Source organism: Brachyhypopomus gauderio, unplaced genomic scaffold, assembly GCF_052324685.1.
Source record: "Brachyhypopomus gauderio isolate BG-103 unplaced genomic scaffold, BGAUD_0.2 sc56, whole genome shotgun sequence".
In the NCBI taxonomy this organism is placed as follows: Eukaryota; Metazoa; Chordata; class Actinopteri; order Gymnotiformes; family Hypopomidae; genus Brachyhypopomus; species Brachyhypopomus gauderio.
In genome coordinates this window covers 326,571-339,989 of record NW_027506879.1, presented here as the reverse complement: position 1 = coordinate 339,989, position 13,419 = coordinate 326,571, and the positions used below count along the sequence as shown (strand labels likewise).

General features: G+C 40.0%; 1 protein-coding gene across 5 annotated transcripts in view; it reads right to left on the bottom strand.

The window, feature by feature from the left end:
• Nucleotides 1–263: 263 nt before the first annotated feature.
• Nucleotides 264–13,419, bottom strand: part of LOC143488824 (zinc finger MYM-type protein 4-like) — a 49,291-nt gene continuing 36,135 nt past the window's right edge. For 3 of the 5 annotated variants that reach the window (XM_076987747.1, XM_076987748.1, XM_076987750.1), the window contains 8 exons: nucleotides 12,860–12,927; nucleotides 10,283–10,399; nucleotides 3,578–3,707; nucleotides 3,003–3,154; nucleotides 2,081–2,195; nucleotides 1,726–1,974; nucleotides 1,474–1,591; nucleotides 264–861 (listed from right to left, as the gene is read on the bottom strand). In XM_076987747.1, the coding sequence (XP_076843862.1) occupies nucleotides 654–861; nucleotides 1,474–1,591; nucleotides 1,726–1,974; nucleotides 2,081–2,195; nucleotides 3,003–3,154; nucleotides 3,578–3,707; nucleotides 10,283–10,399; nucleotides 12,860–12,927 (1,157 nt within the window). In that variant the 3' untranslated portion in view covers nucleotides 264–653. The other 2 variants (XM_076987746.1, XM_076987751.1) reach the window with 2 other exon arrangements.

Sequence of the window (13,419 nt, the reverse complement as noted above, 5' to 3'; positions counted from 1 at the left end):
AATCCAGAACTATTTTTGACTCGTGAAAATATCCATGACTTTATAGTTCTATAGAAAGCAATAACAATTACGCATTTATATCTGAAAATGCTGCTGCACATCTTATCGGGCTGCATCCAGTGTATTCAGAAGCCAAACATTTATAACTGCTTTACATATGTATGTGTAGCAGCACGATGTGGGTGTCGCCAGTTTTTGAACACTCTTAGTAAGAAAGTACAGCTGTGAAAATGAAAAATGACAACTCTGCAATTCTTGGTGTCTGCAATCTAAACAGGATCTTCTTTAATCAAATGTAATGAAATGCTTCAGAGACTAAGAAAACGGTACATAAAATGACAGTAAACCAGTCATTAAGTAGATGATGCATCGGTTACGTTTGTAGCATCACAGTAGCATCACCCCCCATCTTACAAGCAAAAATAAACAGAAGTGATTTAATCCACAGTTGTCCATCACTTTCCTGTTATCATTGTGCTCCAGCACTTCAGTATACTGCAGCTCCTGCTCAACCCACGTAGTGTGTAGGTGCCTGCAAACGGCCCACGATTAGTCACCGTGCCCCCCCCTCCACAATGTCACGTAGCTGTAACAAGGGCAGTCGGTGCATTACAGCGTCATCTTTATAAGGTTCTCCCGTATGTGCCCTGTGGCTATGAGCTCTCATCAGAGGAGGCGGACCACTGCTGCCCCGCCCGGTGTCCCAGATGCACGTCCCGTACGGCGAGGGCGCGTGTGAGCATGCTCTCCAGCGTGCTGGGCTCCAGGGCCTGGGCGGAGTACCACAGGGGGCTGTCTGGGTGGCAGGAGCTCAGGGGCTGCAGGTAGAACAGGTCTGGGCGGTGCTTCACCGAGTCGGGGCTGCGGAGGGCAAAGGAGATGACCCTTGAGTGACCCCAAACAGGAGGTGCTGCTTATGACATCAAAGTAAGACTACAACGTACAGACTAAACATAAGGTCCAGCCTGAACACCAGTTCAGCGCAAACCAGAGAAAGAGGAACTGAAAGGACATGTGCCTTAAAAATGGAAGTCTACCAAATAAGAGGCTGATTCAGACAAGGTTCACTACATACACACATTAAACTAAATGTCTTGGCAGCATATGCACACGCACACACGCACGCACACACACACAATCACACACACACACACACACACACACACACATATATATATAGAGAGAGAGACATTAAAATATAAAAAATTATAATGCAGTAGTGCAGTATTTAAACCTTTAAAGCACCTCTGTCCTTCTCTGGAAACGTTGTGTATTTCACTATAATTTTAAATATGTTTTAGCGATTCCCATCCATGGTGGCAACACTAAAATCTCTACAGGCCTTAACGTTTTCAGTAATATGATTTGTGCATTGAATCATTATTCAGAGCATTGTTCAGAACAACATTGACCAGCTGTATTGTGCAGCTCTCCTCCCATAGAGAACGGGTGTTTGATGATGTGGGCTCTCACCATTTAGAGAGGTAGAACTCATACAGGCTGACAGGACAGTGTAAGGGATTCTCAGTGTTCTCAGGCATCTCCTGGTAATCTTCATTCTCTGCTTCTCTCTTGCGTTTTCCAAATACAACTGGAATCACAAAAGTAAAAAAAAAGAAAAAGAAAAAAGAAAAAAGTTATTACATGCAGTTGACCAGCAAATGGATGTTCAGAAGAAAGCTCCATGACAAAGCGGGCCGAGCCATTCCCCTGCCCCATACTCACCTCGCTTCTCGACGTCTTCATCCTTCTCGGTGAACCTGAACCTCAGGTAGGAGACACTGCGGTCCGTGGTGGTCCTGGAGCAGCGTGTGACGTGGGAGAAGGACAGGCGCTGGTGCTGGGCCACAGTCTTCATGCCCAGCATTTTGACCCCGAAGAAGAGCAGCGTGTTGAGCAGCACGAACGGAGATAAAGCCCCCAGCTGCTTGCACTCCCACAGGAAGCTCTCCTCCACGCGGGACTGCAGGAAACCTGCACGCAAACGCAGGGCCCCGCAGCTCAGACGCACATTCAGAGTGAGAGTCATCACCTTTGATGAGGGTGCATCAAAGGACATGTAGTATAAAGAATGTATTACCACTTGGTGGCAAGGTGAGCTCCCAATCCTTGATCAGCTTGGTGATGTCTGAGGTGAACTGGCTGTACAACGGATCCATGAAGATATTCTCAAGCCGCCCATTTTCAAGTAGGTGCTGTATAATGGGAGAAAAGAGCAAACACAGAGATACAATTACATGGAAACCGAAGAACAATTTCTCAGGCTATTTCGTTTGACACATGATTACTATTCTCCGATTTTCCCAAAAAGGACAATATGTATATGGAAAAGGAATGGCTGAATTCTATTCAGAATAAACAGAGGAGGTTGGGAAACGTATTCATGAACATATTTGCCCAGCTCAGAAAATTATACGATTTAAGCAGGTGTGAACACCAATCAAACATGCTGTAAGAAGCGACATGTTCTTTCCGCTTAGCCAAAACTGGGTGAGCAATACAAACGCAACAGTGACAGGTGAGAGAAAAACAGGCTCAAAGTGGGAGTACATGCTAATGCTAAAGCTACTGGAGCATGGACAACTGCATGTGATGTAAGTCGAGTGCAGTTCTGAGCAAGGTTTGAGACCTCCACCCTGTTGAAACGTTTCTGCTGCTGTTAAACATACTTCAGTGAGAATTCTCACTGCCCTTCAGTATTGAATATTTAGCGCCTGCCTCTTATACAAAGACTGAACAAAAGATATTTTCAACCATTGGGAAAGACAACCCACACGTACCATCAGACTCACGCATGGATGTTTTGTAAAAGTCAGAATTGAGACACCCACTACAATGAGAGGTAAGTGCAGTGGGAGGAGCTTTCTGCTCATGCCAATATCACCAGAGGGTTAGAACCACTATTTTATAACCACGGTTTTATAACCACTCGGTTAACGTGTGGTGATGTGATGTCTTGTGTTAGTAATGTAAACAAAGGAAAGGAATTCAGAAAACCAAACCTGCTGGATGCCCAAGCAGAGATAGTACACGCTGTCAGGTGCGTAGGTCTGACCGCTTGGCCTGCGAACCTCGCAGATGAAATGACACAGACCACGGCTGAGCTCCAAAGAGCTACACTGCAGCACATCCTCCTTCACGGTCAGAGGGCTTGCTGACAAGGACACACAGACGGAGGTGGGATTAAAGCACAGTTTAGCTAAACCCATGTTCTGCTAGGAATGAGATGTTTTTACTGACAACAGATATTAAATTACAAAGCAGTGATGCTGACAGATAAAAAGATACAACTGTGATGTTCTCTGTTCATCTTGCATACATTTTTTTATGATTATAAATGCAAACCATACATGATACATTTGCATAATTTTTCTAGGCTTTGTAACTGTTGGTGAAGTGTAATTTATTAAATCTTTCATAGATTTCTCAAGAAGACTAATCTGTGGTCATTTTTCTTCACACTGTAGAAAAGATTTTGTCCCAAGACTGTTGCTCAGCAACAGTGCTGTTACAGAAAGCATCAGCAACACTCACACTGGCAACCACACATGACAAAAGCCTCACAGAGCACGCTTACCAGCGTCTAGGAGCACTCTCCCCTGGACCCAGGACTCCCAGGACTTCACGCCATACATGTGATGGAGTTTGGAGCTGGATGGACTAGACTCCTCACTGCTCTCCAGATCCGTTACCAAACGCCTCCGTCCCTGCAAGATGGACACAAGTTGCAAACCATTTGACAATGTGACTTTTCCACAGCTAATCAAGACAATTAATATTCCACGGGTTTGGACTGTGAGAGATTTAGTATTTTTTGGTAAAAATTAAGTACTGCATGAAGTCCCCCCCCCCCACATTAGACATGCTTCTTTAGCAATGACCGTGTTAAATCAAACTAGTTAAACAGCTTTAGCAACTCAATATCTCAAGTAAAAATACATACACAATTAAAGACTGGAAAATTACACTAGAAGTATATTACACTGCTATTCCCTCACAAGCAATTTTGATTCATTTTAACCAGGAAAATTGCAAAATAAATTCAAAGAGGTTGATTAAGGCTGGGCAAATCTCAACCAGTCTGCTCTTTGTTAGATACTGTAAAAGTGATGCACACAACTCCTTATTTTATTGAATCAAAAACTGAACAAAGAAATGTTACGAGCTTAGATACACCACTGGCTAATACAGCCAACTTTCAAATATTGATTTCAGTCCATAAGCCATATGTTATAGTTATTAATACATTTGGGAACAGGAAGATTAATGATCTTCACTGAGGTTACCAGCACAAGGGTTTCAGTAATTTGATCCTTTGGTTCCATAACAAGATCTCAAATATGAACTCCCTTTATAACGTAAACATTTCACTGGAACCTTAACCTTAAATTCCAGTTTGCAAATACAGATTGGAATCATTCCAGCTGTATAGGTGTAGCTCACGGTTATGTCATAATCTGGCCCAAGTAGAGACTAGTTAATAAAGCTTAAATAACTAAATATGTAATACAGGAGAAATAACTGCAGTATGTAATCAATACAGTATATAATTCATACAAATGATGAATTTAACATTAATAAATAACTCTATTACTCATTTTTCTTAAATAAATGGTTGCCCTTAATGTGAGAGAGATGGGGGCACGTCTAACCAAGTACTGTTCAACAGAACATAAAGGCCCTAAAAAACCATCCAACAATGATGACTATTAAGAAGATGCAGTGCTCAGCGCAGGTGGGGAGAGTACAGTTCTCATCTTCCTAGGTACTCCTAAACAACTAAACTTTTAGATTTCCATCAAAAAATAAATAAAGTGTGTGTATTTGTGTATGTGTGTGTATATACACAAATACATGTGCATCAAAACTATAAAATCAAAAATTCAGTAAATCTACATGTTGGATTCCATTCACACCCGACGTAGATGTCTTCTGTTACTACAGCTGCCATCTTTTACGAGCCCATCTACATCCGCTCCATCCCTGATAATATCTTCTCCATCATCTTCTCCATCACTTTCAGAATGGTCCTCTTCCATCTGCCTGGCTGTCATTCTCCTTTTGTTTGACTGTATGGTGTTATGGATGTAATTTTTGATATCCTTCCATGTCCTTGATCTGAGAGCGTCTGGCTCCTTCCTGATGCACTCCAGACAGTCCCTCTTGCCTGGTACCGTCCTGAGGGATATATACTTCCCCATCTGTTTCCTCACTGCCTGTTGCTCTTCTTCTCCCCATTTTTTTCTTTTTTCTCTTGATCTGGAAACCTGCCCAAGACCTAATATCAAGACCATTAAATGTTAAAATACAGTTAAAATATATCAAATGTTCTATCGTATTGACACATAGCTGAAGATTTCAAACACCTAAGTGCTCTGATGAACATGTTTTACATGAATGAAACAAACAAGGAAGTACCTGCATCAGTTATTTCTCCATTCACATCTGCAGGACATCCAGGACTTCCATCAGCAGTTGCTCCTTCAGCTGTGTCACAGCTCTTTCTACATGGCACCGTCCCTTGTTCCATTGTGTGTAGTAGACTGCAGATTTTTGCAAGCTGCACAGAATTTTCATTCAGCCCTTGGTAATCATAGCTGTCATCACCCACAAGTTTAGCTACGTGTCGCTTTTCGTCATCATTAAGGCTCATAATCTGGTAAAGAACAGCTACATGCTTGTGTGTATATCCAGATGTTAGACCTTCCGGATTTCCAGCACCACAGTTTTGGGCAAAGTTTCTTAGACAGTCAGTGGCTCTTATATATGTAGAAGCCCTCATTCGAGCAAAAACATATGGGTTATCCATAGGAATGTCTACATCTTTGCGGCATTTGATAAGGAGGTCCAAAGATGATACCATCCTTTTTGTGAGTAAAAAAGTAATTGTACTTCCACCTTCACAAGACATTTCCATTCGGATTAACTCGGCACTAAGACTTCGTTCCAGTTTCGTTAAGATGTCAAACTTATCTCCACTAAATGGTTCTTTGGCTCCGTCAGTGTAAGTGTAATTTTCAAGTAGCATTTTATCAGCCACCCATTTTCGCCCTCTATTAAATAAAGTTATTCCAGCAAGGAGACTTTCACGCAGCCTCTTCCAAGCATCAGGATTTGGCCTCTCCATTAGCTCGCTTTTTGCTTTATTTTCAACAATTCTGAGAATATTCTGTAGTTTGATGACATCTTCTGTAAGGCGTACGACATCCACCACATTCTGTTTGTTTGCTGAGGTGCAGGAATGTGAGGACACAAATGTTATCCAGTCTGTTTCAAGCAAATCAATGAACTTTCTGGCCTGAGCTGCCGCTTCTTCTCCCATGGCATTCTCTGCCAAAGCGATTTCAGTAGCCCTCTTCAGGGAATACCCCAGCTTAAGGACTATAACAGGAGTTTTGAATTTGTTAGTGCACTGATCAAAACCACCAATCACCTTTGCAGACTCCAGAGCCAAATTAAACTTGGATTCGGAGCATACTTGATGCAGATGCTCAATATTCTGATCCAGCTCTTTCACAGCTAGCATAAATCTCCCAAGTTCTCTCATCTTTTGAGAAATGTAATTGTGCTGTGCCTTTTGGTGCCCAACTTTTTCATAAAGTCTATTGCCAAATTTACAGATCAAGGAATCATTTCTCAAGTGTTTTGAGATATCATCATCTCGCATGTGGCGGACAACATCTTGGCAGCCCACAGAGAGAGTCTCGTGCAGTGCAAACGTAGCTCCCCGACACCTTCTCTTTCTCGGAGCATCTTTACCATTCTTCATTTTGCATGACCGCTGATGCTGCCACAAGACATGGCTAGCAAAAAAACCAAGGCAGTGAGGGCAAGGTTCATAGTCATTTAGTGAACGATCCTTTTTTGGTCGTTTGAGTGGGATGATCTCTCCATTTCCATTTTGAATCACTTCAATGTTATGCTCATAATTGCCTTTATTACGGAGTTGCTTAAGTAAAAGTTTTCTTGTTTTGGAACCTTTTGGAAAGCTAAGGGCATGTGTTACATCCTTTTCTTTTGCATGTTTACTCTCCAAGTGCCTTGCTATTTTGCTCACGAGCCTGTTACAATAAAGACAGGACTGTTTCTTGCCATGTATTGTCCGAACACCAAATGTTTTACGACTTTTTACCACTCTTGACTTTCCTGAAGAGAACTTAGACTTTGAAGAAGAGGCTTTACACCTAGGATTAGCTCTGAGGAAAGACAAAGTGCTAAACTTGGAATTAATTCTAATGTTCTTGGTTGATTTCTTACGAGATGCAGGGACTGCAGCAAGGATGGCTGATTTCTCTTCCGTATTACTGCTACAGGACTTTTCAATTTTAGCTGGGTGAAACTCATTTTGGATACTCCTAACTGGCTCACATTGCTTTTTGTCCAAATTTTCACCATCTAATTTAGGAGTAGAACATGGCGATGACCGTAATGCAAAGTTTTGGCTGTGCTCTGGGGTTGAATTCAGGCTTAGCTGAAGGCTGCATGTCGAATCTGGTGGCACTCTAGGTTCGTCATGGCACTCTGAGGAAGTTCCTACTTCAGCCAAAACAGCAGATTCCATGTTGTTAGCTTCGGTCAGCTGACACCGAGTGACCGCCACTGAAGAGCTTTCTAAGCACCTGTCAAAGTCACTGATTTCACCAATGTCCAGATCAGAAGACATTCTAACACAAGAAATCCAATTTGTCTCAAGAAGTTCAATAAATTCTTTAGCTTTAGATGCCATCTCTGAATCATGCCCCATGAAACTGTCCCCAAAAAGAATTTCAGCGGTTTGTCTTAAGGAATAGCCAATTTTTAGAGCCAGAGATGGCATTTCAAGTTTGTTAGATGATTCATCAAAACCACTAATCTTCTTGGCACTGTTTATGGCTAAATCAAACCTGGATGGAGTGCATATTTGAAACAGTTGCTGAACACTGTGGTCAATCTCCTTCACGGCAAGCATAAATCGCCCCAGTTCCCTGAGCTTTTGTGCAATATATACATGATGCTTTTTATCCTGTCCATGTTTTCCCAAAAGTATATCACCATACTTGCATATCAGTGTGTCCTCCCTTATATGATCCAAAACACTGTCTTGATGCATTCCACGGATAATTTCTTCACAAGCACCAGAACAAAAGCCCTGTGCTGGAAGCAACTTGGATGATGTAGACTGAATCCTTCTACGGCAACCAGTACCATTGTCTTTTCTCATTTTGCAAGCCCGTTCATGCCTCCACAGATCATGTCGAATATAAAAAGCCAGGCAATGTTGACAAGGCAGGTATTCACTCACAGAGTAATCTACAGATGGTCGTTTACAAGTGACTAGTTCTCCACTGCCTCTTTGAAGAACTTCAATATTATGTAGATAATTGCCTTTTTTACGGAGCTGATCAAGTAAAAGACGCCTTCTTTTAGAGCCTTTTCGAAAACTGAGGGCACGGGCTACATCAGTTTCATTAGCATGTTTGGATAACAAATGCCGTGCCATTTTGACATTGGATTTCTTGCAGTAGACACAGAAATGTCTTTTGTTCAATTTATTACATGTTATCACACAAAGCTGCTGTGAACTTGAAGAGGTACTATGGTTTAGATTGAAATTTTGACTAGGCTGTGGACTGGACACTGTATCTGACCCAAACATCTCTTCCATATCTCTTGTGGAATCCACCTTAGACTGTGAACTGTTGTCCTGGGACAATGATAATGTAAGTGCTGAGTTAACAGCCACACTAGCAGTCAGATTCTGTGCAACTGGCCTGTCCAAACTATCATTGCAGTTATTGCTACAATCAGACCATTCATCCTCATCATCCAGTGGATTATAATCAGATCCACTTGATGCATCAGGGTCCAGTTCATTTTCAAGGGTACCACTGTTGTCAGATATTGGGTTGGCTCTAGAAACTCTTGATGAAGTAGACCTTAGGCTGTACTTTGAACTTGACATTAAACTCAATTGTGGGCTAGATCGGCAACTGAGACTGGGTTGGTGACAAGACTCATTAGCAGGTTTAGGGTTGAACTCAGAGCTGGACTCGAAGAAAAGATTAGGCCTGGACTTCAAGGATGTGGTTTCAGGACTTGATCTCATATCTGCCTGAAGGCCAGAATCAAGGGTAGGGTAAGGACTAGAACCTGAGTCAGGATTAGGTGGAGAGTTGAGCTCTAGACTAGATTTTGAAGTAGATGGAAGGCAAGATTTCAAACATGTCTGCTCAATCTGTGGGCTGGGTTCAGGACTGGATCTGGGGCTTGAGCAAACAATGGGACTAGGAGAAGGGCTGGTTTCAGAACTAGCCTGAAAAAAGGCTTCACAATCAGATTGAGGGCTAGGTTCAGGACTAGACCTGAAATTTGACTGTTGGCATGAATTAGGGCTAGGCAAGGGTGTAAGATCTGGGTGACTCATATTTGGTGGGAGGCAATACTCAAGACTTAGTTGACCAAGATGTGGGCTGGATTCAGGATTAATTCTGAGGTTGGGTTGACAGTATTCAGGAGTGGGACATGGACTGATTTCAGGACTACATCTCTCAGTACCTTGACAGCAGGACTGGCTTGAATCAAAACTAGGTAAGAGGAATTCTGCACTGGGTTTTCTGGACACAGGATCTGGATCTGGTTGTGGTCTGGATTCAGGATTTGATGTTAGATTTGGTGATCCTATTGGTATTAATGTGTCAAGAGATTGGAAAGTTTGTTCAGAAGTGGTTTTGAAACAGGAGTTAAGAGACTCAGACTCAGTCTGAGAGGGAGGGCAGCCCTTGGATTCCAGTTCTTTCAAACGCTCTGAGGTGATCTTTCCCTTGCATGAGCGTTCATGTTTTAGTAAGGCTTGCCGAAGATAGAAGGCCAGGCAGTACTGGCAGGGCAAATACTCCGTAGAGGAAACATTCCTTCTTGTTCGTTTTTTGGTAACAATTTCTCCATTTCCATTTCTAAGCACTTGAATGTTATGTTGATAATTGCCTTTCTTGCACAGCTGTTCAAATAAGCGATGTCTTGTTTTGGATCCTTTTGGGAAACTGAGAGCATGTGCCACATCCGTTTCAGTTGCATGCTTCTGCTGCAAATGCCTTGCTATTTTGATATTGGATTTTTTACAGTAAACACAGAAGTTCCTTTTAGTGCTCAATGTATGATTGCCGACTTTTTTTCTTAATGGTTTTAAATTTGACACTGACTTGGATGATAATTTGAGACACCGGCCCGATTTAGATGTTGTCTGTGGTTCGATCTGTTCATCATCAGCTGGAACAGATTCCAATTTAGTTGAAATGTTTTTCACCAGATTTCTTTCCCACTGACGAGTTTCCACATTCAACAGCTCCAAATCTGTGTCTGGCATAGATTGAACACAATCATCGGTGTCCACTTCTTCAACCTGATCTTCATCAGCATGTGCCTGATCAAAAAGAAAAATATCTTTAAGTATCTTTTCTGAAAACCTGTCCAACATAAGTGTAACCTTTTCATTTTTTTTATTGTAACAAAAATATTTATGCAATTTAGTTAGGATTACTGTTAGAAAAAGACAATGCAATGTATTCCATAACACCATATCAAACCTTTTTTTTTTTTTTGCTTCTGTGAGTTAAGAATGATTGTGTCTTTTTTGAGAACCCTTTATACAACAATAAGCTCATACAAAAATGGGCACACCAAACACTGTGCAAGATCTGCCAAAAGAGGAAGCATGCAGGAATTACGAAGTCCTAGGAAGTATTCCGAGTGAACTAAGGGATCATTAAAATCAATTAGTACCAATATATTTACAGCTTTTACTATTGCAACCCCACCCCACCCCACCATCTTCAAAAGAAAATGCCATCAGTGAATTACGAGTCTTATGCAAGAATCTTACTAGACATTTCTGAACAAGCGGCCAAGCAACTACTTTAGCAAAGCAGTTCAAGATTTTGAAACCAGTTGCGAACAAGGGCAGAAAAAATCTATTACAATGAACTTAGTAGTGACTTATGGCCACAAGAGATTTGTATGGGGCTATGAATTATTCAGTGAATGAAAGACGAAAGGTGGTATTTCCAAATGAGTATGTGGAAAATGCTAACTCAGCATGTAAAATAAACCTAAAAAAAATCCTCAAACCTTTCAAAAATGCAGGTGCTTCAATGCCACCTAGAGAGAGAGAGCTTTATCTGTCAGAACAACATCTAACAATTTAAGTATAATGTAAGTAAGAACAATGCTGGTATATTATATGGCTTCAGAATGTATAGTTCAATCATGGCAGATGAGCTAGGTTTTTGATTAATTATAACCTTTACATGATCCATCAAGACCATTTAAAATAATATATACCAGTCTTACAATATTAAGTGTAAGAGTCAATACAATAGTTTTAATATGAAAGGACAGCTCAGTCATAATATGCAGTGATAGTATTTTTCACCATATCTCAGTCCCTCTTCAGTACATTTATTTGCAGACCAGAGAATTTAAATCTACATGTTCAATGAAAGCCAACAACAAAAGCCATAAAGAATAAAAACTCTAGGATGCAGTAATTAGGAAATTGACAATAAAAATCACTCACAGACACTACAGACAGACAATAAGAAAGGGTGGAAATACAATTCCATCTTACCTCAGGTTGAGAATGTGTCCTTGCAATAATGAACTTGTGCAGGGTATCCTCGTCAGCAAAGTATAAATGTGATTCTTAGCCATTTTGTAGTTTAGATTTTTTTTACTTAATAGAAGCACAATTAAGGGTAACAAATGAAGTTGGACCATATTCATACCGTTGTTCGCAACTTTCTTTGCCTTAAACTCTCTGCTATAACAGCATAAGAAAATTTGTTCCCCCCATGCATCTTAATTATAGTCCAATTGACAAATGTATTTCCATCTATCTGGGAAACTATGATTAAGAGCATCCATTTCTCATTTTCAGTTATTCCTATTTAAATATCTGTGATTCACATAAAAAAACTATAAAATTTAAATTATTACTTAAAATTCTAAAAACATTTTTGTCTATTTTTTCAATTGTCGATTCAATGTGCATATAATCATTTTAATACTGTTAAATGCTATTCTCAGTATTAATAAACAAGCAATGCAAACTGAAATGCAAGCTGTAATAAAGTAGATTTTCAGGATTTGGTAAAAGAATGCATATTGTGTGTTGTTTTAAGTCCATAACGTCTGAAGCGGGATGATGCTATTAAAAGTACCTCAAGGTGATGTGTTTTTGGAAATGAGGAAATCTCATCAGGGACTGAGATGAAAGTAAATGTCAGACAAACCACGTCTCGATTCATATTAGTATGTGTAATGGTAATGCTCAGCCTTAAACAGCTTCTTTGATGCTTTTTATAAATCATTTGGCTTACAACCTAAACTTCTTGAACTAAAAATAAATAAATCATGAAATCCTGTGATTCTGTGAAAATGGAATACATAGTCCCCTAGACAAAAAACAGCACCTCTGTTTAACAAAAATAGATGTATTCATAATGTATAGTTTTTTTAATAAAGCAAAGTTATTAAAGTAAAAAAAAATAATCAAATCAAAACAAATATTAAAATCTCTGATTGCTCACTATTATCATCTTAAATCTTACCAATAAGTCTTCACAATCTCCAGAATAATTTTTAAAATAACAATGGGAAATCTAAATTTTGGAGCAGACATCCAAAAATATTCATATTGAGACTTGGCAATTTCTTTACCCTTCTATGGAAATACTGAAATACCCACATCTCGACAGCCCAAACAGTGACGACAGCCGGGGGTGTATCTGAGTCACAGTCTTCCTTTCAAATTTCTTTCGCATTAACACAGGAAAGATCTGCTACTGCAGGACTCCTGAAGCCCCTGTGTTCTGCACACACATACCCTCTTTCCTCTCCTACGATGCTTTCCTGCTGGTCTCTGCTCCATTGCTGCTCCGTGGTCATTTGTTGCTGTTAAAATTAAAATTGTGAATGGCTTGTGGCTCAATTATTGCACTGACTGTATTATAAATAAAAACTATGGCATGACCAATACAACACTTTAAATCTAACTTTAAAAGAATTTAAATTTTAAATTTTTTATTTTAAAATTAAACTTTTCCTTGATGTCCACTTGCATTTGTATGGCTTTACATTTCAAATACAATGTATTGTCTTTATCTATTATAATTAAACAGACTGTTTCTGTAGTGTAGCGACCTATAATAGTGACCTATAACTTCAAAATGGGATTTTTTAAATATTTGCCATGCCAATAAATCACCTCTGAATTTAATTTTGCAGGTTTCCCTCAACAATATTTGCATATCAAATTATAATTTAAACAATAAAGTAAGAGAAATTCAGTTATATATATGGAACCTTCAAGCCTAAACACAGATTAAAAATCTGCATTAACACTGCAATTTAACATGGATTTATCCATGACCAAAATAATGGCCT